At 54.3% G+C, this 25,554-nt stretch overlaps 1 protein-coding gene across 3 annotated transcripts; it reads right to left on the reverse strand.

Moving 5' to 3' along the window:
- Window positions 1-1,008: 1,008 nt before the first annotated feature.
- LOC103641219 (cullin-3A) lies at window positions 1,009-8,542 on the reverse strand. Of its 3 annotated transcripts, none has more exons than XM_035963397.1 (2): window positions 8,183-8,531; window positions 1,009-2,398 (listed from the first exon to the last, which is right to left on the reverse strand). In XM_035963397.1, exon 2 carries the CDS (start codon window positions 1,938-1,940, stop codon window positions 1,140-1,142), a length of 801 nt encoding a protein of 266 aa, XP_035819290.1. In that variant the 5' UTR covers window positions 1,941-2,398; window positions 8,183-8,531; the 3' UTR covers window positions 1,009-1,139. The 3 variants fall into 3 exon arrangements, with proteins under 3 accessions (XP_035819290.1, XP_008662803.1, XP_020401275.1); XM_008664581.4 differs by lacking the exon at window positions 1,009-2,398 and adding an exon at window positions 2,634-5,044 and having other exon boundaries at window positions 8,183-8,542; XM_020545686.3 differs by lacking the exon at window positions 1,009-2,398 and adding an exon at window positions 2,634-5,044 and having other exon boundaries at window positions 5,979-8,526.
- Window positions 8,543-25,554: the final 17,012 nt, after the last annotated feature.

Here is a 25,554-nt window from a genome sequence, read left to right on the forward strand (position 1 = left end):
TCCTACCGTTCCTCCATGAGGATTTCTCCTCGAGCGGCGTTGAATGCTGGAGCCCGAATGTGTCATTGTGTGTTTCTGTTTGCTCGAAGAGAGATAATTGTTTTTGGTATGATGTGGTCGGCGTGCCTCTTGCCTCCTTTAGTTATCATTCGTGTTTGCTTGGCAGATGGCCATAAGGTTGTGGGACACATGTAGATACGAGGGGAAGTCTAGATGCGTAAAGACTTGGGTGTGTCGACGAATATGTTGTTTTTAGTGGAGGTGCTAGTTGTCGTTCGACAATCGTCGTTTCAGCCACTTTAACCTACATCGTGTTGGGTTTTCTTTCTTTGTTCCTCATGTGTTGCTGAAGCATTTACTGCGTTATGCTAACATCTGTTTATAATCTGTGGTCTGCCACAATTTTATATAAGGTTTGCCTCGTTTTCCAAAAACAAGGTTGCTTTCAATGAAATTCAGCTTCGCCACTGTGACAGTCTTTCATGTGCACCCGATAAATTCTAAAAAAAAGTGAAAAAAACACAAGCATGGATTAACGCAGAGATGGAATATACGCGTAACCTCCGGCTCACCGGCTGCAGCTACGAGCTTATTGGGCTGTGTGTAGAGATGTCCAAACGTGCCGCCCGGCCCGGTCCGGCCCGGGCCCGGTGAAGCCCGGCCCGTTTTGGGCCCGGCCCGCCAGACACGATTAAAAAACCGGGCCGGGCCGACTAAGCACGCGGGCTCAATTTCTTGCCCGAGCCCGGCCCGCAACGGGCCTAAACGGGCCGGGCCGGCCCGTTTAGCACGAAAAAAGCGGGCCGAAAAGCGGGCTATGCGGGCCGAAAAGCACGTTTTAGTGTAAAAAAAGCGGGCTTAACGGGCTTAGAGCTAAACGGGCCGTGCCGGGCTAGCCCACCGTGCCTAATTTCCTGTCCGAGCCCGGCCCGTTTATTCGTGCCGGGCCGGCCCGGGCCCGCATATAACCGGGCCGTGCCGGGCTCGGACCGGGCCAAAAAAGCGGGCTTCGTGCCGGGCTCACGGGCCTCGTGCTTATTGGACATGTATAGCTGTGTGTACAGAAGGTTGCTGTTTGGCGCCGCAGCCCGCAGGTGTAGCACAGCCACTGCACGCTCTACTCATAGGACTCCACAGACTCAAAAGATGATATCCTCCTCGTCCCTGTCGCCGTTCTCCAGCATGCTCTCCGCAGTGGCGACGGAAACGCCGCGCTTGAGCGCGACCTCGCCGGCGGCCTTCTCCTCGGCGTAGCGGCTGGCGGCCTCCTTCTGGCGCTCGAGCTCGCGCTGCTTGTACCCCTGGATCTTCTTGAGGCGGAAGAACTCCTCCCGCTCGTGCTCGTCCAGCTCGCCTCTGATGTAGGCGATGGTGTTCTCCAGGCGCGGCTTCACCACGCTCTCCAGCGCGTTGACCCGCCGGTTGGTGGTCTTGATGGCCGCGTCCAGCGCGAGGAACGACGTCTGCAGCGGCGCCAGCTCCACCAGCACCTGGAGCGCGCGCGCGTGCGCCGCGCGGCAGGCCGACACCTGCTGCCCGCCGCCGGCGAGCCCGGCGAGCGACGCGGGCGACGAGCTTCCGTCGGCGGCGCCCAGGCAGCTCTCGAAGCGCGGGAGGCGGACGCCGGCGATGTTATCCTGGTGCGCGCGCACGCGGAGCCTGGCCGGGCCGGACACGGACTGCTGCGCGGCGTGGCGGAGCGGCGCGCCGGCCGCGTACAGCGCCTCGGCGAGCGAGAGCGAGGCGGTGCGCATGGCGTCGCCCACGGCGTCCTTGGCGGACACGATGCGCCTGAGGATGGCGCGGAACTGCACCGTCAGCGCGTCCGACTTCTTCTTGAGCAGCGCGTGGCCGCGGGCGGCGCCCGCCAGCCGCGCCTTCACCGTGCCCAGCGTCGTCACCGTCGGCACCACGTTCAGGCGCTGCCCCTGCCCCGCCATCGCGCCGGAAGCTAGCCGAAGACGATCCAACGCTTCTTTCTTGGAGCCCAGCGAGCACCATCGTGTCCATATATTTATTTGTACAGGCCCTCCCGCCTGCGTGACAGCGTGAGCAGCATTGCATGATTGGGTTGTGTTGGGTCGGGCGCTGACGCGTCGCGTCCCCGCGATGGTTCACGAGAGACTGAAAGCCATGGCAACATCTGTGCATGCACGGCGACTTTAAAATACTTGTCGTGCTCCATTTGTGAGTACGTGAGCTGCCTACAACATAGATAGATTAGCACATCAAATGCAACAAATTAATCACACAAACATCGTCATCACAAAACGGATCTGTATTCACATATAAAAGGTAACGAAAGAGAAAAGAATTTGCTTATGTGTCCAGCGAAGCTTGCACGCGTCGCCAGCGTCGGAGACGGAGCCAAGCCATTCCTCGCCCATGTCCACCTCACCTGGCACCCCAACAGAATATTTGAAACCATGATCCCAAACCCTAAATCCCCAATAACCCAGCCATGAATAGTCTCTTCTCAAATTTTGATAAAACATGGATCAGATATACAATCAACAAAACTAAGGAGATTTTACGCTAAAGCGTCATCAACTTTGCTCACAAATCGCAATACAGGACAAACATGCTACCACATGTGACATGCTTGAAGCCACGCACATCATAGCATTGCAAACTGGATAGAGCAATTCAGTAGATTACCATCCGATCCAAGCATCATTTCAGTGACATCAATCATCATTCAAGCCACAAAAAGTCAACCTTGGCTGCAATCAGATCGCCTTTCTGAAGCAGCAACCAAAAGAGAGCACTGCGTCGCAGCCAGCAAGATCTATCTACAGCATTAGCATGCAACCCAGCGCAGGATGTTATAGAAGCTAAATTATCAACTAACTGGACAAACCCAACAAAAAAACAGTTTCACCTAAAAGTATCACGGCATGCAGACTCATTTCCTTCTATGCGTAAGTACATGGATCAAGGTCTGTTTATATGACATGGGTAACGTATAATGATCTAATTCCTAAGGCAAGGGAGGTTGTTTTAGGCAAGATAGCGGTACATCTTCCTGTCCACCTTGTCCCGCTCCAGGAACTCGCGCTCGATGAGCGACTCGATCCGCTTCTTGATCACCACGGGGTTTGGCATGAAACGGGGCTGCAACTGCTTTGTCACCTCCGTCATTATGCTGTTGTGGTCTAGAACCCTCCTTGACTTCATGATCCGCACGATGGCCGCCTCGATCTGTGGCTTCCTATCCTCCTCGACCCGCTGCCGTGTCTCTAGCTTCTCAGGGTCGGTCTCCTTCTGCGTCACCACAGGGTTAATCTTCACCTTGAAAAGCTTGCTGGTGAACTTGTCGTTCACGCAGAAGCTGTCATCATCGGCAATATCCTTGCTCATGGGCTCTTTTCGCAGGACTTGTCTACCCTTCACAAGAGCTAGCGACAGGAGGCATCGCTTCAAGTCAGCAGTTGGTATTGCTGTAGACTGCTCAATTTCACGGTAAGTCAAGACATTTGATGAATTAAACAGCATGAGAACACACATCTGGTATGTTGAGACGTTCAGTTCATGCTTGTTGCCATTTCCAAATGTTGCTTTGATGTCAGCATTCCCCATGTTTGTTTGCCATGTTAGCCTCCTGCCATTATGTGTGCCAAGGTAATAAGCCCGAAACTTCTCTGAGACAGAGACAATTTCAGGGGGAAGGTTACAGGTATTGCAGGTTTGTGTTGGCCATGACCCAGTGGTGAGTATCTGGACAGATATTGTGGGGGCATCTGCCAGCAGCCGCGAAGAAGTAGATGCATAAAACCCTTGTGTAGTATCCTGAGAGGTATTCAAATCAGTGATCATGCCCTCCAACTTTGAAGTGAACTGGTAGCCACATTCCGTCTTCAGCTTCACAAGCATGCTTCGCTCAGAATCCTCAGGAGCAGCCTTCCCACAAAGAAGACGCTTTGCCAAGTGTTGCTTGTAATATTTCTCAAATAGATCTTTTTCTTGCAAATACCTAAACAACGTCATCACCTTGTCAAGGACAGTTTCAAGATCCTCCTCATTGGCCTCTTTCACCACCTTCCGCAGTTTGTCATCAACAAACAGTGATATGAACTCAGGGGATCTGTTGTTTAAGTTTATAACGTGCTCAAATGAGAAATTGAGAGCATTCAGGAAACTCTTGTCGTTGCTGAATGACACATTGATGATATTGTCATACTTATCCTTCATGTTAAGAAGCCGCTGAACAAAATCAACCGGGTCCTTTAGTCTCTCTGGATCTGTTACCAAACTTTTGCCAGTATCCTTAATATGAGACGTCATCACAGATCTAATTGCTGTGAGCCCATCAGGAACATGATTAAACAAAGCGTACATCCTTGTCAGGTCTTCATACCTGTCTTCAACAAGCATATTCACAAGCCCTGAGTTCTCCATAAGAATCAACCTCTGCATGTGATTTGCTAGCATCTCTTTTACCACGACAGCAGTAATTTTCTCATTGGTTTTAACATCCAAGTACTGTGACACACGCTCTGATTCTTCAGAGAGGCGCCTCTCAGCCTGCTTCAGATACTCACCACAAGCACAGCACTCAATGAGTTGCTGTGACTCACCACTATAGAAACTAGCAGAGACCTCAAGAAATGGCCTTTCAAAATCGTCCTGGTAAACAGACAGCCCTAGATCCATCAACATTTTAGTTGTAGTCCTCATCAAGCCTCTGTTTATCACATCACCGGTCCTTTCTATATGTATGAGTTCGACGAGCATGTCAGACAACCTCCCCTGAATCGTAGGAGACCGAACTATGGTATCCCTCCAAAGCTCTATCCCATGATCAAAGACAGGTGCCTTTTTATTAGTGGGAATATATGTCCTGTCCATATACATCAGGATGTCTCTAATCATTTTCAATGCCTTGTTATAGTCATTCCATTTTCGTTGCATCTCTTCCAGGAACAAACCACCTTGAGCAGCCTCTATACATGTCCGCATCTCTTCAAGATGCGCTTTCATGTTTTCTGTGAATTTCTCATAGAGCTCAGGAGCAAACTTGTTCAATACCAAGTTATAAGCAGTCCTGCCATAATATAAGAAAAAAAATATTCACCAATATATTCGAAGACATTTAAAGACACACACAAACATACAGTCGGTATGTTATGTTAAACACACACACACACACATACAGTTATTATGTTAAACACACAAATACAGTTGTAATGTTAAACACATGCATACACCCCAATATACTTTTCTGGGAGAGGACTGAGCAGGCCCATGGCTGTTGATCCTTATTTCTCTCACACATACAGTTGTTATGTTATGTTACAGGCTGGTGCAAGTTTTATAGAAAAGGCTGCTTCCTGAATGAGGCAACTTTTTTAGCATAACAGTAATAATATCCTGAAGCGAATACGTTTCTGCAGATCAAACAGACAGGGAAATCACTTCTCGTTTTAGACGGCAAATTTACAGAACTTAAAAACCATTTATTCAATTGTAAATTTGAGTTTGATAACATTAGCAACAAAGGGACAAAAACAACACATTGAGTTTGATAGCATGAGCAACAAAGAGACAAAAACAACAGATTGAGTTTGATAGCATGAGCAACAAAGAGACAAACAACAGAGAACAAGAATCAAACATGAGAAACGATACATGAAGTACAAGTTCGATTGAGTTGTACCATAACCTCGATGCATGCACAGACTTATCTATTGCACCACTGATGTATTCACATACATTTTGGAAATTTAAAGGCTGCAACATGCTAAAAAGTATGCCGTCATAAATGGTAAAATAAATTATAGATATGGTAGTATGGTACCATAGCTTATGACTGTTTGCCAAAAGAAGAAAGAATTGCTGAAGAGATAGGGTATGAGAAATGAATGTCAATTATCCAAAAGCAACAACCTTCCAAACTAAACAGAAGCAAACAGTAGCCAAAATTTAACTAAACAGGTTCATCTTGTGTTTTCAGGTTTCCTAAGAACATTTATAGTTACCTGGATCTGATGCTGAGAAATAAGCTATTGATAGACCTCCACACAAGTCCTCACGAGCTGCAAAATTTTCATATGTGTGCACATTCTGCTACGGTATCCTAATATTAGTCACAGAACAAGTTTGATGGTTTCTTTTATTTCCATCAAACTTAATGTTTCTTAGCATGCCAATTTAGAAAGGGCATTCCAGCCCTACATGATCCTAAACTGAAAGAAATGACTAACTTCAGTGTTGGAACTAACATCAATATATGCTTCAATGTCGACTGAAAAGCTCACTCTTCATCACCAAGATCTGGCTCTGTTCTGTATGGTTCGGGGTGTGGCAGAAATCTGGATCTGTTCTGTAAAGTAAATGACATCCAGCTCCGTTTGTGGGCATGTTATTGCTAATGTGTATTAGTTTAATCATAGTCGCCATGTATACAAAGTCATAAAGCCTAGTTGCATGCATCAGGACTCCTAGGAACCTACCAATTAGATGGTTAGTCACTGGAAACAAAATAATAAGTATTAAGTAATAGCTTGCAAGGTAAGAAATTAGATTAGATATATGCTAAAAAGATATATTTCGATCAATCCTACCAAGCCATGCATGGAGAGTGGTGGAGCACCATACTGGCATCTCCTCAGATCAGTAGACAAGGGAATGGTGCAACCCATTTACTTGGACTGCTAGGTGCCAACTATGCAGGGAGTACGGATGCCACGACATATTAGGTGTATATATATAACTAAGGCAACAAATTAGGGAGTACAGGGACACACGCACAAGATTGTTAAGGGAGTTCTCTAGATAATAAATAATATTTATGTAAGTCTAGATGGCAGTTCTCGTCGGTTCAGCCAGGGGCGGATCTAAGGGGTGGGCAAGGTGGGACATGGCCCCACCTCATTTTTTTTAGGTATACAGCGAAATAAACAAACTTTTGTATAGTAAGTGTGGACAAATCTAATGAAAACTAGGTTTTGATGTTTTTTCTCTCGATGCTTCACTGCTCAGTCCACTCTCCACCTGAGCCATTCGATTCTCTTCCCTAGCGCAAGCCCACTCGTGGCTCACTCGCTTCTTCGGTCATCGACTGACCAGTAAGTTGGTGACCTAACCCACCCACTGCAGCGCCACCTTGCCTTCTCATCACTCGTCAGCTCGTCGCGATCCTGCACACAACACTGATACTTTGCCTCCTAGTCCACACCAGCAGATGGGCAAGCTGTTGTTGGGACCGTGGCATCACCTATACCTCGCTAACTTATTAGGGTCCCACCACGCCGTTGCAACACGGCAATGGTTGTCGCTTGCCGTCACCGTCATCTATCGCTACCTCGCCTCCTGCACTCGCTCCTCCCACCTGTCGTCGTCTCACCGACGCCATCTCACGTCAAATTCGATGACTCACCACAACTACGCGTCGATACGGCTGCTCCACCCCAACGCCTCGTCCTCAGCCAGTCCACCTATTTTCTCTCTCTAGCTCTCCTTTAGGTAGCCAAAAAGGTCTTTTTTGGTATTCATATCATTTTGTAAAAACTAGATGTTATCATTTAACATTCATGTTATTATCATCAATCTACATTTAACTAGTAGTCTAGTCCGATAATTTGTCTTTTGCACTGTCGGCCCCACCTAGAATTTTGTTCTGCGTCCGCCACAGGGTTCAGCTCTGGGGTATGTATATGTAGCCCAGAAGTTAAAACAGAAGCATCCAACGTCCAAACCCGAATTTCCTTACTTGCATAACAAGGAATCAAAACAAGATCTCCAATAGTTTAAGCATTTAATGGCGAGACCCAGAGAATGACGCTGCAAATGGCCTAAAGGCTTCGAGCAACTACCAAAATTCAATAGCACACAAAAATAAGGACATGAGCAAGCATGCACCAACAATAAAAGATCATAATATCATGTTGACAAATTATGGTTACAGGATAAGCCCTACTACACTAATAATAAGACATATGAATCAAGATCAATCTATTCACAAACATTCGCATGTCATCATCTAAGATGCATACAAGCCCACAGGAGGATCGACTATAAATTAAAAAATGGAAAATTACATATCAGCAATCAGCACAGCAATCAGTCCATTCATGGCCGCTATCTATCCGAATCATCCGCGATCATACAGCGCGACCTAAGCGCATGGAACAGGGCGGCAACCGAAAAGTCGGGGAACCGGAGGCGGGCGCGCAATGTTAACCTGTAGAGCTCCTCGAAGGAGAGGCTCATGGAGTTGTGGTTGTAGATCTCACGGATGGCATCATGGAGCTTCCGCCACGACTTGTCGAAGAACTTGGGGTCGGACTCAACGCGGTACTCGTAGGGAATGATTTTCGAGTTCCGCCTCTTCTGGCCGCCGCCGCCGTTCATCATCTTTCTCCGCTACACCGCAGCCGCGGCCGACGGGGGGCGATAACCACGTGCTCCGGGCGAGGCGCCGGGGTTCCGGCGAGGTGGTGGTCTGGTGGGGGAGTGGGGAGCAGGCTAGGGTTCCGTTGTCTGAAGGGAGGTGACGGAAAGTCGGAAAGGGCTGGAAAAGGATGGCATGTAACCACATTTTATATTGTCTTTTGGAGGGTTTTTAGGGGCTCGATAAAAAAATTACACTAGTGTATGCTGCGCAACCTGTACGCAATGTCAAATTCGATTATTGGATTTCAAATTTTACATAAATATTATATATTAGTTAATATAAAATACAGTATATTGCATCTACATCATCATTCCCCATTGAGTAAGTAAGAAAAAAACGAGACCATAAGAGCCAGTAAACTGCATGCACCAGGATTAGGCTCTATTCTAGTTTTTGAGAATAAAGACGTTCTATTCTGCGTTTGACAGAATAGAGTCACTCTATTTTTATTTGGTTGAAAAGGAAAATAGAGTAGAGTTGTTCTTTGTTTGGTTGAATAGTCACATAAGTGTAGAGGGAGAAGAGGGAGGAGAGCGCTCGTGTCCAGAAAAGTGCTCGCATCCGGTCATTTTAGTGGAGTGGGAGCATTTCAACTATTTATGGTAAATTTTAATACGTAGATTCTAGGAGCTGTTCCGCTCTTCTTTTATTGGAAACCAGACATCTAGAAAATATGAATGAAGTCGTTTTATTCTCCTCCACTCCGCAACCAAACACACCCTAAGGTAAGAAGAAAAAAGGGACATAAGAGATAGCAAACGACATACATCGACATTAATCAGAAGCTGAGAACAATCCATTCCCATAACCTCCATGTGTAACCATCATTTATTTTTATTTTGAATGAACTTGTTGGCGCTGATTCGGGCACCAATCACTGCGATGAGAACTGACGACGGTGTTCTTTGCCCAGGCGCGGACGGTCCGCGATCTGGCACAGGGCTCGGGTCCCATGCCTGATGAGTCAGACGGTCCGTGCGTGCGCAGGGACGGCGAGGTTCGGCCTGTTTGGTTCGGTCAAAAAATTCAAAAAAATCGGGAAGATAATTAAAAAAATTGTTTAAGTGTTTTCAGGAATTTCAGAGATCCTTTGTGAATTTCTCTAGGTCACAATACAACTCTGTTTCAAGTGAAATTTTGTGTGCTTCCATCCTTTGTGATTTTGGATCAGTGATAAAAAATTCAGAATATTTCGAGCTCTTTTGTTGGTACTCCTTTGGAAACGCGCTTTTGATTTCTACTAGTGCTAAAAAAATCTGCTCTATTTACATAACTGTCATTTCTACTAGATACTTGTACCTCCTTTCTTGTGCTTTGGTCCAACTGTTCTATTACATTTTCTAGGCCAGCAACTAGGACGAGTACTTGGAACACTTATTCAGCATTGCTATCTGTTACTGACTTGTGTGCCCCATATATATATATATATATACACATACATATATATAGTCAGCCTTCCCAGAACTCCAGTTTTCTCTCGAGCAGAACAGGTACTCCTTTGCAATCACACCCACGTTCGTTGGACAGTCACACCGGTCACCGTTTGCCACCTGCAGTGCTGGTAAGAACGTTGTAAGAGCGGGGTAAGACGCTTTATAATTTGTATTCCACCACCACCACCACCCTAAGAGATAGTTGTAGGGTTCACATTGTTTGTTTCCTTTTTGTCTCTGTTTTGTGCTAACAATGACAGGACCAAAGAATCAAATGGACAAGGACAAGGGGCCTAAGCTTAACGACGATGAGTGTGTCTCTCAGATAGAATTGAAGGAGATGATGTGCGCGATGACTGAAGCTTAAATATCAGGACTCTGCCTCGACATCCTATGAGCAGCTTGATCGACGAGTTGTTGAACTTGTTACACGCATGGACGTACTGGAGGCTCGTCCCCCACCACCAACTCCAGCCCTAGCTCACTCTCCTGTGGACGACGACGACGATGACGACAATGTTTATGCACCGCTGCGACAACACCTCGCACGTAATCGACAAGGTATGGGAGGTAATGGTAGACGTCGTCATCATAATCCTGAACCAGACCATGATCCATTTGCTAAGATTAAGTTCTCTATTCCACCGTTCATGGGTTCTTATGATGCTAAAGCTTACTTAGACTGGGAGATGACGGCAGAACAAAAATTTAATTCCCATCTTGTTCCTGAGCAGCATAGGGTTAGACAAGCCACTAGTGAATTTAGAGATTTTGCTATCATTTGGTGGAATGAACTTGTTAACACACGTGCTGCACCACAAACATGGAATGTGTTAAAAGAGGAGATGCGAGCTCACTTTGTTCCCCCTTCTTATAGACGTGATCTTCGAAAAAAATTGCAACGCTTAGATCAGGGAGACATGTCGGTACAGGAATACTACCAAGAGCTTCAGAAAGGTATGCTATGATGTGGGGTAGTTGAGGATCCAGAGGATCAAATGGTTCGGTTTTTATGGGGGATTGAGGCGGGAGATTCAGGATATTGTTGATTATAAAGAATATCATTCTATACAACGCTTGTTCCATCTTTCTATGTTGGCAGAAAAAGAATTGCAGGGTCGTCAACAACGGAGGAGCAGCACTTTCGCTCCATGCCATCCACCGGCGCCAGCCAAGGCGTCATCATCTTAGGGCGTACGGACGTCCACATCTTCCACTGTACCTTCGGGTGTTGCAGCAAAACCTGCTACGACCACCTCTTCCACAGGCCGCTCCTCCGACATCAAGTGCCACCGCTGCCAGGGACTTGGCCATATTCAGCGAGATTGCCCCAGCAAACGGGCATACATTGCTACTGATGATGGTGGGTATGTTAGTGCTTCTGATGTTGAAGATAAAGATACTGTTGGAGCTAACATTGCAGAGACTTATGATGGTGATGAAGAGGTTCTTGGTACAACAGCGACCGAGACCTATAAGGCCTTGATTGTGCAACGAGCTTTGAGTACCACGGCTAGTGACGACGACAACAGACAGCGCCACAACCTCTTCAACTTGTTCCTCATCGTCAAGGACTGCCGTTGTCGGCATTTCGACCCCGGGGGGTCCCTGGACCGACGAGTAAATTGTCGCCGCGTGTCCCAGCCCAGATGGGTCGGCGCGAGACGGAGCACGAAGGGGAAAAAAGGAGACAGGCAAAAAGGGGAAACCCGCGGCCTTCGTGTTGTCCTGCGCCCAGGTCGGGTGCGCTTGCAGTAGGGGGTTACAAGCGTCCGCGTGGGAGAGAGCGAGAGCCTTATACGCGTCGGCCCGTCCTCCCGCGCGGCCAACCTTCTCGTACGAGAGCCCTGGACCTTCCTTTTATAGGCGTAAGGAGAGGGCCCAGGTGTACAATGGGAGATGTAGCAGCGTGCTAACGTGTCTAGCAGAGAGGAGCTAGAGCCCTAAGTACATGTCGTCGTGGCAGCCGGAGAGGTTTTGGCACCCTGTTCATGTGATGTCGTGGCCGTCGGAGGAGCGCTGGAGCCTTGCGGAAGGACAGCTGTCGGGGTTGTCGAGTCCTTGCTGACGTCTCCTTGCTTCCGTAAGGGGCTGAGAGCCGCCGTCGTCATGGAGCACGCGGGGCGCCATCATTATTTGTTTACCGGGGCGAGCCAGATGGGACGCCGGTCTTGTCGCCCGTAGCCTGAGCAAGCTAGGGGTAGGGTAATGATGGCCCCTCCTGTGACGTGGTCGGTCCGAGCCCTGGGTCGGGCGAGGCGGAGGCTCCTCCGAGGTCGAGGTCGAGTCTGTCTTCCGAGGTCGAGGTCGAGTCCGAGCCCCGGGTCGGGCGAGGCGAAGACCGTCGTCCGAGGCCAAGGCAGAGTCCGAGCCCTGGGCTCGGGCGAGGCGGAGTTCATCGTCTTCCGGAGCCGAGGCTGAGTCCGAGCCCTGGGGTTGGTCGAGGCAGAGTTTGTCGTCTTCCGAGGCCGAGACGGGTCCGAGCCCTGGGGTCGGGCGAGGCGGAGCTTCCTATGGCGCCTGAGGCCGGACTTGGCTGCTGTCAGCCTCACTCTGTCGAGTGGCACAGCAGTCGGAGTGACGCAGGCGACGCTGTTTTCTTGTCAGGTCGGTCAGAGGAGCGACGAAGTGACTGCGGTCACTTCGGCTCTGTCGACTGGAGAGCGCGCGTCAGGATAAGGTGGTCAGGCCATCCTTGCATTAAATGCTCCTGCGATATGGTCGGTTGGCGTGGCGGTCTGGCCAAGGTTGCTTCTCTGCGAAGACTAGGCCTCGGGCGAGCCGAAGGTGTGTCCGTTGCTTGAGGGGGCCCTCGGGCGAGACGTGAATCCTCCGGGGTCGGCTGCCCTTGCCCGAGGCTGGGCTCGGGCGAGACGAGATCGTGTCCCTTGAGTGGACTGAGCCTTGACCTAATCGCACCCATCAGGCCTTTGCAGCTTTGTGCTGATGGGGGTTACCAGCTGAGATTAGGAGTCTTGGGGGTACCCCTAATTATGGTCCCCGACAGTAGCCCCCGAGCCTCGAAGGGAGTGTTGATACTCGCTTGGAGGCTTTTGTCGCACTTTTTTTGCAAGGGGACCGACCTTTCTCGGTTGCGTTTCGTTCTGGCGGGTGCGCGCGAGCGCACCCGCCGGGTGTAGCCCCTGAGGCCTCGGAGGAGTGGTTTGACTCCTTCGAGGTCTTAGTGCATTTCGTGATGCTTCGGCCGGTCTGGTTGTTCCCTCATGCGAACTGGCCATAGCCCGGGTGCACAGTCGAGTCCCAAGTTCTCGGGCTGGTATGTTGACGCTGTCAACGGTTCGGCCGGAGCCGGGTTTGCGAGAGCAGCCCCCGAGCCTCCGCACAGAGCGAGAGGACGGTCGAGGACAGACTCGGCTTTTTACATACGCCCCTGCGTCGCCTTTCCGCAAGGAGGAGGGGGAAAGTGCCATGTTGCCCTCGGAGGGCGCCGAACATGGTGTCTCAAGTGAGTTGCTAACGGGTAATCCGAGTGGACGCCCGTGCCCCATTCGTTAAGGGTCGGCTAGTGGCCCGGAGGCGCGCTCCAAAAGTACCTGCAGGTGATTTGTCGGACCCGGTCCCCTTTTGACGGGGTCCGAGGGCTCGATGCCTCCCTTTGGTGGGATTCCGTTACAAAATTGTTCCCGTCGGTCTCGGAAATGTCCTAGGGTACCTCGGGAGCGTAGCCCGAGCCTTGGTTATGTATCGAACGTACCCAGGGTCATCCCTCGCTCTGCGTCTGAGGCGGCTGTCGAACCCTTCGGGGGCCAGCCTACGAACCCCTGATCAGTAGTGGGCGCGGAGCCCGAGTGGTCTGAGGCGGCTGTTGAACCCTTCCGAGGGGCCATCCTTCGAACCTCTGACCAGTAGTGGGCGCGGAGCCCGAGTGCTCTGAGGCGGCTGTTGAACCCTTCCGAGGGGCCGGCCTTCGAACCTCTGATCAGTAGGGGGGCTCGGGGCCCGTTTCCTTCGCGGAGAAGGATCCCTTTCGGAGTATCCCCTTTACCGGTCCCTGTAGCAAGAGAGAGAAAGAGGAAGTGGAAAATGATATGAAATCGAACGACGTGGCGCACCTTTTTTGACGCGGTCATCATGGCAGAGGTGAAGCGTCGCCTGCTTCGCCTGCCAAAGGTGTCGCCTGTCCTGTCGCAGAGTTAATGCGACGGGACGAGTGGTTCGCGGGGCAGCCGTTGTGCGTGCACGAGCCGTTCGAGGAACGGAACGCGGGCGCGTCGTCTTCACGCCGTGGGAGAGGGCTCTCTTGCTGTCCCAGGAGGGGACATGAGCTTGCTGACGACTTGACCGTTGCTTCCGCCCGCCTGCCACCGCCATTACTGCCGGTCCATTTCTGGCCGTATCGACCGTCGCGCCTTCTCCCGCGGCTGACTGTCTCGTGACCGATGTGCTCGGCTAGCACTATTGGGTCACGCGCCGGGTCGCCTCGAGTCACGGTACCGGTTCCGCAATCGAGAAGGCGCGGTAGTGGTGCGAGTGGCGGTGCAGTTTTGTCGCACGTAGTAACCGGCGCGCCGGTTACATGATGTGTGGGCCTGGGCCTCCATGCTGGACGTGTCGAAGTCGAAAGGGTGCGCCCCCTTGGTGTGGTTGCATGCCTCCTGCATGGCGGTCCGCTCTTTCAGCCGCTGGTCTGGGCGAAAGTGGAGGAGCGCTTGTAACCGCTGGGCAGTTACGCGCACCGCGCGCGGCGGTTTGGCTTCTTCCGCCTTGGGCCCGCTTGCATGACGCGTGGGGCCCAGCCCCCGTGTCGTAGGGGGAGGACCTTGGAGCGTGTTGGAGAAGACTCGGTTCGCGACGGCTGAGGACGCAAGTGGGGAGAGTTGTCTTTAAAAGGAGGGTGACCCCCTTGGAAGGCAACCATGTCCTCGCACTCCCTTCATGCATCGCGTCCTTCCACCTTCCGAGCCCCCGGATGGGGAGCGCCCGCGGTTCTTCCGCCTTGTCGTCGTTGGAGGAACGCAACTTCGCGGAAGTTGGTACCTTTCAGCCATCGTTCGGCTTCAAGGATTTTCATCAGGAAGCCCGGCTGCATCCCCTCGCCGGTGGTCACCCAAGACGGTGACCACCAGTTCGATGGTGGGGAGAAGCGAGCCGGGCTGCGGCCTCTGCCCTTCCCTCAGCTTCAAGGATGTTCATCATCAGTGCTGGGGAGGGGAGTGCGCCGAGTTGGGGCCTGTCTCCGCGCGGGCAGCGACCCGCTCCTTCCCTCAGTGATCGGGGGGAAGGGCATTCGCCGTTCGTGGCGCTGGCAGCTGCCGCGTGTCCGGCTCTCCGGCCTGAGCGGCTTCGGCGCTGCTTCTGGTGCCACCTCCCACCGAGGCAGCCGGAAGAGGTTTCTCCACCGACGAGATAGCCGGCGCCACCCGCGGACTGACCTCCAACTCTACGACCTTCTGCATGTCCTCGCCCCTTGGGCGGGGACGCGGGCGAGGGCCTTGTTGCAGCAGCGTCTGCCCTGAGGTCATCGCTGCTGCTGTTTGGCTGCCCGGGGCGAAAGTCGTTGTCGCTGCTGCCAGAGCGGGCGGCGGTGAGCCACCTGGAGTCTCGTCGGCGTTCTGTTGCTCCGCAGGCCCTCCAACGTGGGGGGTTGTTCGTACCTGCGGAGGTGGAACCGGAGTTCCACTTGTAATGGCACCTTGAGTGCCGGTGTCTGTTCATCGTGGCTGTCGGGGCCTGAACATGTATGTATTTTTGGCATGGAGCCGTGTTTTTTCCTCATTTCGAGCACTAGGACTCGCCTGTCGGCTAATTGAACCGCTTAACCAAGTTTGAGTTGCCTCGTGCGAAGGTGACGAGTGAGGTATCCGTATCCCGGAGGCGTAGGAGTCCCTCGGCTCGGTCGGCCTTGCCGCCTGAGGCTTCTCTTGCTTAGTTAAAGGAACCCTCGGCTGCTCTTTGATGAGCCGGAGCCGGAGGCAGCGGTGTCAGTGTGGACAGAGGCAGAGTTGGCTCGAGAAGAAGATTTCGTTGGCCGGAGCCTGGCCGGGCCGTCCACTGGCGGGACCAGCGCCGGAGTCGGGTTGCCGAGGCCATGAGCCGGGCTGATGTCCTCGGGAGACAGCTGGCTGAGGCTTCGGGGCGGCCGGCCGAGCCGTCTGCTCGGGCCGGGTTCCTAGAGGAGACCCTGGCGGCGATGGCCCAGGCGCGGTGCTGACGTCGTCCTTCAGAGCGGAGATCCTCCGACTGTGTTGCCGTTCGAGGCTCGGTCGGACTTCGCCGAAGGTGGAGTTGACGCCGAGGGTGTCGCTGCTCCCCCTCCATCGACGTCTGAGCCTGCAGGATCGGTTCGCCTGTAGTATGCATATGTTTTTTGCGGCTGCCGAGGCCCAAACATACTGTCGTCGCGTTGTAAAGCTGCATTTCTTTTCCTCTTGCTTCGAGTATCTAGACTTATGTGTCGGTAACAGAATTGTTTGTCCGAGCGAGAGTTACTTTTCACGGAAGGTGATGAGTGAGGTATCCGTATCCCAGAGGCGTAGGAATCCCTCGGCTCGGTCGGCCTTGCCGCTTACGTGTACTCTTACTCGTCCGTAGGATTCTGTTATCGATATAGTCGAGAAGGCCCGAAAAATCGTTTCGGCAGAAGAGTTTTCGAGCATTAAGACTTGTTCGGTCAGCGGAATCGCTTATCCGAGCGTGAGTTACTTATCGTAGAAGGTGATGAGTGAGGTATCCATATCCCGGAGGCGTAGGAGTCCCTCGGCTCGGTCGGCCTTGGCTGCTTACGTGTACTCCGTCATTTTCAGGATCCCACTTTCGAAGTAGTCAAAAAGCACGAAAGACGTTCTGGCAGAAAGACTTTTTCCGAGAAAATTTTGACGCAGAGGGGGTTCCCCCTTCTAGCCCCCGAGGGAGGGTCGGGCTTTGCCGAGGCAAGGCTGACCCTTCCTTGATGGTTAGACTTTGTATGTGAACGAGGTGTACGAACGACTTGAAAGCATCTTAAGGGTAGAAGCGACGTAGCTGTCAGATGTTCCAAGTGTTGCTATAGACCTCGCCTTGACTGTTGGCCAGCTTGTATGTCCCGGGCTTCAGGACCTTGGCGATGACGAACGACCCTTAGGCGTGAGCTTGCGCCGCCCTCGGCCGTCTTGTCGCAGCCGAGGCACCAAGTCGCCCACCTGGAGGTCTCAGGACCGAACCCCTCGGGCGTGGTAGCGTCGCAGGGACTGCTGATACCGTGTCGAGTGTAGTAAGGCCGTGTCCCGAGCCTCTTCCAGCTGGCCAGTGAGTCTTCTCGGTTTGTTCGATTGCTTTGGTCGTCGTAGGCCCTCGCCCTCGGGGAACCGTATTCTAAGTCTGTGGGCAAGATGGCCTCGGCCCCATAGACTAGAAAGAACGGTGTGAAGCCCGTGGCTCGGCTCGGCGTTGTCCTCAGACTCCAGACCACCGAGGGGAGTTCCTTCATCCATCGCTTGCCGAACTTGTTGAGGTCGTTGTAGATCCTCGGCTTGAGTCCTTGCAGAATCATGTCGTTGGCACGTTCTACCTGATGCTGTTTAGGGGTCGGATATCGATCCACTTGGAGAATTTGTCTATGGTGACCAGCAGGTGCGTGTAGCCCCCGGGTGCCTTCTGCAAGGGACCGACGAGATCCAGACCCCACACAGCAAACGACCAGTTGATGGGTATTGTCTGCAGAGCCTGAGCGGGCAGGTGGGTCTGCCTTGCGTAGAATTGACACCCTTGGCAGGTGCGGACAATTCTAGTGGCGTCGGCCACCGCGGTCGGCCAGTAGAAACCTTGTCGGAAAGCGTTTCCAACGAGGGATCGAGGCGCTGCGTGATGACAGCAAGCCCCCGAGTGTATTTCTTGTAATAACTCCTGACCTTCGGCGATGGATGTGCATCGCTGGAGGTTGCCTGAGGGGCTGCGGTGGTAGAGCTCCTTTCCGTCCCCCAACAAGACGAACGACTTGGCGCGCCGCGCCAGTCGCCGAGCCTCGGCTTGGTCGAGGGGCAGCTCTCCTTGGTGGAGATATTGCAGGTACGGGGTCTGGCAGTCTCGATTAGGCGGGACCCCATTCCGCTCTTTCTCGACGCGCAGTGCCTCACCCTCGGGGGCCGAGGGTGCCTCGGGCTGAGCTGAGGGCGCCTCGGGCTGAGCCGAGGGTGCCTCAGGCTGGGCCGAGGCCGTCTTGGGCTCGGGCGTGTCGTCGGTCTTGACTGAGGGTTGATGTAGGTCTCGGGAGAAGACGCCCGGGGGAACCGTTGTTCGCCCCGAGGCTATCTTAGCCAGCTCGTCCGCAGTCTCGTTGTATCGTCGGGCGATGTGGTTGAGCTCGAGCCCGTAGAACTTGTCCTCCAGGCGCCGAACCTCATCGCAGTAGGCTTCCATCTTCGGGTCGCGGCAGTGGGAGTTCTTCATGACTTGGTCGATGACAAGCTGCGAGTCACCGCGAGCGTCGAGACGCCGGACCCCTAGCTCGATGGCGATGTGCAACCCGTTGACCAGAGCCTCATATTCAGCCACGTTGTTGGACGCCGGGAAATGGAGGCGCAACACGTAGCGGAGGTGCTTCCCGAGGGGCAAGATGAAGAGCAGGCCCGCGCCCGCCCCTGTTTTCATCAGCGACCCGTAGAAAAACATGGTCCAGAGTTCCGGTTGGATCGGAGCTGTCGGGAGCTGGGTGTCGACCCATTCAGCCACAAAGTCCGCCAAGACTTGGGACTTGATGGCCTTCCGAGGGGCGAACGAGATTGTCTCGCCCATGATTTCCACCATCCACTTTGCAATCCTACCCGAGGCCTCTCGGCACTGGATGATCTCCCCCAGGGGGAAGGATGACACCACAGTCACCGGATGAGACTCTAAGTAGTGTCGCAACTTTCGCCGCGTCAGAATCACCGCGTACAAGAGCTTCTGAATTTGTGGGTAGCGGATCTTGGTCTCGGACAGCACCTCACTGATGAAGTAGACCGGCCTCTGGACGGGCAATGCATGCCCTTCTTCTCGTCTCTCAACCACGATCGCGGTGCTGACCACCTGAGTGGTAGCGGCGACGTAGATCAAGAGGGCTTCTCCGGCAGCGGGGGGCACCGAGATGGGCGCGTTCGTGAGGAGCGCCTTCAGGTTCCCGAGGGCTTCCTCGGCCTCGGGGGTCTAAGTGAAGCACTCGGCCTTTCTCAAGAGGCGGTACAGAGGTAGGCCTCTTTCGCCGAGGCGCGAGATGAAGCGGCTCAGAGCCGCAAGGCATCCCATGACCCTCTGTACGCCTTTCAAGTCCTTGATGGGCCCCATGTTGGTGATGGCTGTGATTTTCTCCGGGTTGGCCTCGATGCCCCGCTCGGAGATGATGAACCCCAAGAGCATGCCTCGGGGGACTCTGAAGACACATTTCTCGGGATTGAGTTTTACGCCCTTCGCCTGAGACACCGGAATGTCGTTTCAAGGTCGGAAAGGAGGTCGGAGGCTTTCCTCGTCTTGACTACGATGTCATCGACGTAAGCCTCGACCGTTCGACCAATGTGCTCTCCGAACACGTGGTTCATGCACCTTTGGTACGTCGCACCCGCATTCCTCAAACCAAATGGCATAGTAATGTAGCAGTACATGCCAAAAGGTGTGATGAAAGAAGTCGCGAGCTGGTCGGACTCTTTCATCCTGATTTGGTGATACCCGGAGTAGGCATCGAGGAAAGACAGGGTTTCACACCCAGCAGTGGAATCCACGATTTGATCGATGCGAGGCAGAGGGTAGGGAACCTTCGGACATGCTTTGTTTAGACCAGTGTAGTCTACACACATCCGCCATTTCCCTCCTTTCTTTCTCACAAGCACAGGGTTGGCAAGCCATTCGGGATGGAATACCTCTTTGATGAACCCTGCAGCCATCAGCTTGTGGATCTCCTCGCCTATGGCTCTGCGCTTTTCTTTGTCGAATCGGCGCAGAGGCTGCTTCACGGGTCGGGCTCCAGCTCGGATATCCAGCGAGTGCTCGGCGACATCCCTCAGTATGCCAGGCATGTCCGAGGGACTCCACGCGAAAACTTTGGCGTTCGCGCGGAGAAAGTCGACGAGCACTGCTTCCTATTTGGGGTCGAGCTCGGAGCCGATCCGTATCTGCTTGGAGGTGTCGTTGCTGGGGTCGAGAGGGACGGACTTAACCTTCTCTGCTGGCTCGAAGTTGCCGGCATGGCGCTTCACGTCTGGCGCCTCCTTGGAGAGGCTCTCCAGGTCGGCGATGAGGGCCTCGGATTCGGCGAGGGCCTCGGCGTACTCCACGCACTCCACGTCGCATTCGTACGCGTGTCGGTACGTGGGGCCGACGGTGATGACCCCGTTGGGGCCCAGCATCTTGAGCTTGAGGTAGGTGTAGTTGGGGACGACCATGAACTTGGCGTAGCATGGCCTCCCCAGCACTGCGTGGTAGGTTCCTCGGAACCCGACCACCTCGAACGTGAGGATTTCCCTTCTGAAGTTGGAGGGAGTCCCAAAACAGACGGGCAGATCGAGTTGTCCAAGGGGCTGGACGCGTTTTCCGGGGATGATCCCGTGAAAAGGCACCGCGCCTGCCCGGATCGAGGACAGATCGATCCGCAGGAGCCCGAGGGTCTCGGCGTAGATGATGTTGAGGCTGCTGCCTCCGTCCATGAGGACCTTGGTGAGCCTGACGTTGCTGATGACGGGGTCGACAACGAGCGGATATTTCCCCGGGCTCGGCACGCGGTCGGGGTGGTCGCCCTGGTCGAAGGTGATGGGCTTGTTGGACCAGTCTAGGTAGACTAGCGCCGCCACCTTTACCGAGCAGACCTCTCGACGCTCTTGCTTGCGGTGCCGAGCCGAGGCATTCGCCACTTGCCCCCCGTAGATCATGAAGCAGTCGTGGACCTCGGGGAACTCCTCTTGCCTTGTGATCCTCCTTCTTGTCGTTGTTGTGGGCCCTGTCACCTTCCGCAGGTGGCCCGGCCTTGTGAAAGTGGCGCCGAAGCATGACGCACTCCTCAAGGGTGTGCTTGACGGGCCCCTGATGATAGGGGCACGACTCCTTGAGCATCTTGTCGAAGAGATTGGCACCTCCGGGAGGTTTCCGAGGGTTCTTGTACTCAGCGGCGGCGACAAGGTCCGCATCGGCGGCGTCGCGTTTCGCTTGCGACTTCTTCTTGCCTTTCTTCTTGGTGCCGCGCTGAGTGGACGCCTCAGGGACATCTTCCGGGTGGTAGCCCTAGGGCTGCTTGTCCTTCCGGAAGATGGCCTCAACCGCCTCCTGGCCAGAGGCGAACTTGGTGGCGATGTCCATCAGCTCGCTCGCCCTGGTGGGAGTCTTGCGACCCAGCTTGCTCACCAGGTCGCGGCAGGTGGTGCCAGCGAGGAACACGCCGATGATGTCCGAGTCGGTGACGTTGGGCAGCTCGGTGCGCTGCTTCGAGAATCGCCGGATGTAGTCCCGGAGAGACTCTCCCGGCTGCTAGCGGCAGCTTCAGAGATCCCAGGAGTTCCCAGGGCGCACGTACGTGCCCTGGAAGTTGTCGGCGAAGGCTTGGACTAGGTCGTCCCAGTTGGAGATCTGCCCCGGAGGCAGATGCTCCAGCTAGGCTCGAGCGGTGTCGGAGAGGAACAGGGGGAGGTTGCGGATGATGAGGTTGTCATCGTCCGTTCCACCCAGGTGGCAGGACAGTCGGTAGTCCGCGAGCTACAGTTCTGGCCTCGTCTCCCCCGAGTACTTTGTGATGGTAGTCGGGGTTCGGAACCGGGTCGGGAACGACGCCCGTCGTATGGCCCGGCTGAAAGCCTGCGGACCGGGTGGTTCGGGCGAGGGACTCCGATCCTCCCCACTGTCGTAGCGTCCCCCACGCCTGGGGTGGTAGCCTCGGCGCACCCTCTCGTCGAGGTGGGCTTGACGGTTGCGGTGGTGGTGCTCGTTGTCGAGGCGACCCGGGGCCACAGGCGTTGTGTTGCGTGTGCGCCCGGTGTGGACCGAGGCTTCCCGCATGAATCGAGAAGTCGCGGTGCAATGCTCCGTGGGGTACCCCTGCCTTCGGGAGGCAGAGCTTTCGGCCCGTCGGACCGCGGCATCCTCCAGGAGATTCTTGAGCTCTCCCTGGATACGCCGCCCTTCGGTGGTTGATGGTTCCGGCATCGCGCGGAATAGTATTGCTGCCGCAGCCAGGTTCTGGCCGACCCCACTGGAAGCCGTTGGCGGCCTTGCCCCGACGTCGTCGGCAATGCGGAGCTGGATGCCCTGGGGCAGATGACGCGCTTCTCTTGCCGGAGCTCGGTCTGCCCATTCCTGCCCGATGTTCCGCCGGAACTGCTCAAGTGTTCCTGCTCCCTCGTCGAGCCTGGCCTGCACCTCGCGGATTTGCTCGAGCTGTGCGTCCTGACCCCCCGCAGGGACTGGGACCACATCTAGCTCCCGAAGGATGTCAACGCGAGGCGCAGGCCTAGGGGGATCACCGTTTTCCAGCATACCAAGATGGTCGCCTTTGCCGGGACCCCCTAGATCGACGTGGAAACATTCATGACTTGGGCCGCAGTCCTCGTCGCCGAAGCTGCGGCTACCATCGGAACAATCAGAGAGGCAGTAGTCGCATGCGGTCATGAAGTCCCGCATGGCACTGGGGTTACCGAGCCCGGAGAAATCCCAACAAAAGTTGGGCTCGTCATCTTCCTCGGAACCCGAGGGTCCGTAGGTCGAGACGGTCGTCAGCCGGTCCCAATGTGACCGCATATGATACCCCGGAGGGTTTGAACATGCCTTTATAAAAGCGTCCACCAAAGTGGGGTCGCTCGATGGGTCGCAGCTGGATCTAAAAGGCACGAGATGGGAACCGGTCGGTACCTCTTGGTCGATAGGCGGTGACGAAGTCGCATCAGGGGCGGACTGCATCGTCGTCTCAGGTACGAGGGTGACGCCCAGCAAGTCCCTCGCGAGCGTGCTGGCGTCGTTCGTTCGCTTGGAGTTGGCGTGTTGCGGGGAAACGACACTCGTCTTCGTCTCAGACACGAGGTCGTCGCCCGACGTGTCCCCCGTTGGGGCGCCAGTGCCGTCGACTCGCTCGACAACCGACGAGGTGCCGCCTCCTCCTTGGCCATGGTTGCCCCGCCTCCTCCTCCGTCGGCGGGGGAGGCGACGGGACAAACCCGAATGTTGTTCTTCCGCCACGTGGGGAAGACGTCGTTGATTCCGCTGTCGGCGGGCGGGCTGTTGGCCGCCATTGTCGCTGTCGCGCGGCGGAGGAAGGAGTATCATGTCGTAGCCGCCATCGAGGGACATGAACTCAAGACTCTCGAAACGGAGAATTGTCCTGGGTTGGAAAGGTTGCTGGAGACTACCCATCTGGAGCTTGATGGGAAGTCGTTCGTCAACACGCAGCAGGCCCCTACCCGGCGCGCCAAATGTCGGCGTTTCGACCCCGGGGGGTCCCTGGACCGACGAGTAAATTGTCGCCGCGTGTCCCAGCCCAGATGGGTCGGCGCGAGACGGAGCACGAAGGTGGGAAGGAGACAGGGAAAAGGGGAAACCCGAGGCCTCCATGTTGTCCTGCGCCCAGGTCGGGTGCGCTTGCAGTAGGAGGTTACAAGCGTCCGCGTGGGAGAGAGCGAGAGACTTACGCGTCGGCCCGTTCTCCCGCGCGGCCAACCTTCTCGTATGAGAGCCCTGGACCTTCCTTTTATAGGCGTAAGGAGAGGGCCCAGGTGTACAATGGGGGATGTAGCAGTGTGCTAACGTGTCTAGCAGAGAGGAGCTAGAGCCCTAAGTACATGCCGTCGTGGCAGCCGAAGAGGTTTTGGCACCCTGTTCATGTGATGTCGTGGCCGTCGGAGGAGCGCTAGAGCCTTGCGGAAGGACAGATGTCGGGGCTGTCGAGTCCTTGCTGAAGTCTCCTTGCTTCCGTAAGGGGCTGAGAGCCGCTGTCGTCATGGAGCACGCGGGGCGCCATCATTATTTGTTTACCGGGGCGAGCCAGATGGGACGCCGGTCTTGTTCCCCGTAGCCTGAGCTAGCTAGGGGTAGGGTAATGATGGTCCCCCTATGACGTGGTCGGTCCGAGCCCTGAGTCGGGCGAGGCGGAGGCTCCTCCGAGGTCGAGGTCGAGTCTGTCTTCCGAGGTCGAGGTCGAGTCCGAGCCCCGGGTCGGGCGAGGCGGAGACCGTCGTCCGAGGCCAAGGCTGAGTCCAAGCCCTGGGCTCGGGCGAGGCGGAGTTCGTCGTCTTCTAGAGCCGAGGCTGAGTCCAAGCCCTGGGGTCGGGCGAGGCGGAGTTCGTCGTCTTCCGGGGCCGAGGCTGAGTCCGAGCCCTGGGGTCGGGCGAGGCGGAGTTCGTCGTCTTCCGGGGCCGAGGCTAAGTCCGAGCCCTGGGGTCAGGCGAGACGGAGTTCGTCGTCTTCCGGAGCCAAGGCTGAGCCCGAGCCCTGGGGTCGGGCGAGGCGGAGTTCGTCGTCTTCCGAAGCCGAGGCTGAGCCCGAGCCCTGGGGTCTGGCGAGGCAGAGTCCATCGTCTGAGGCCGAGACGGGGGCCGAGCCCTGGGGTCGGGCGAGGCGGAGCTTCCTATGGCGCCCGAGGCCGGACTTGGCTGCTGTCAGCCTCACTCTGTCGAGTGCCACAGCAGTCGGAGCGACGCAGGCGACGCTGTCTTCTTGTTAGGTCGGTCAGTGGAGCGGCGAAGAGACTGCGGTCACTTCGGCTCTGTCGACTGAAGAGCGCTCGTCAGAATAAGGTGTCAGGCGATCCTTGCATTAAATGCTCCTGCGATACGGTCGGTCGGCATGGCGATCTGGCCAAGGTTGCTTCTCGGCGAAGACTGGGCCTCGGGCGAGCTGAAGGTGTGTTCGTTGCTTGAGGGGGGCCTCGGGCGAGACGTGAATCCTACGGGGTCGGCTGCCCTTGCCCGAGGCTGGGCTCGGGCGAGGCGAGATCGTGTCCCTTGAGTGGACTGAGCCTTGACTTAATCGCACCCATCAGGCCTTTGCAGCTTTGTGCTTATGGGGGTTACCAGCTGAGATTAGGTGTCTTGGGGGTACCCTAATTATGGTCCCCGACACTAGTCGCGGTTTGTCGCACCCTTGATTCAGGCCGGGGGATGACGATCCAACGGCCGGAAGTGCATACCCATTCATAACCCTCACCAATGTAATCGTGACCGTCCCCTCGTGATCTGGCGGCCAGAAACGAAGGGTACCCCTTTGGCTAGTCCGATTAACAAATGAGCCCCTAGGGTTTTTGGGAATCAACTCGCGGTCCACTGCGGGGTTGGGCTGAGTCCGGGGAATACTTATCATTTCGCCCCCGTGTTTCTATAGATTTAGTGCTCGGTGCAGAGACCATTTAAATGGGATAAATAAATATGGAAATGGATTTTAGTGTAAAAACAATTCCTAGAACTTGTTTAAATCATAGAAAATTCATATGAAGTCCAAATTAATCCATTCTAATTCCTATAATTTTGTAATATTATTGTCTATGAGTTACTACCAATGTTTTGACATGAAAGTACATTAAAACTTATATCCTATTTAATCTTGTACAAAACACATAGAATCTTTAGAAATTCATAACTTAAGATCTATAACTCCGATTTGATCCATTCAAGTTGTGTTAGTCTCGTACAAATATTTACCATGCAATAACAACATTTATTATACCATGTCTTATTATTTTATGATTAGATCTTTATTTAACTTATGTTGATTAGTCTTGTTAATCTGCTTATTATCATAATCTATTAGAATATGATCTATGATCAATATATAACTTAGATTAAAGTGGAG

The sequence above is a fragment of the Zea mays genome, chromosome 10 (genome assembly GCF_902167145.1).
Source record: "Zea mays cultivar B73 chromosome 10, Zm-B73-REFERENCE-NAM-5.0, whole genome shotgun sequence".
Taxonomy (NCBI): domain Eukaryota; kingdom Viridiplantae; phylum Streptophyta; class Magnoliopsida; order Poales; family Poaceae; genus Zea; species Zea mays.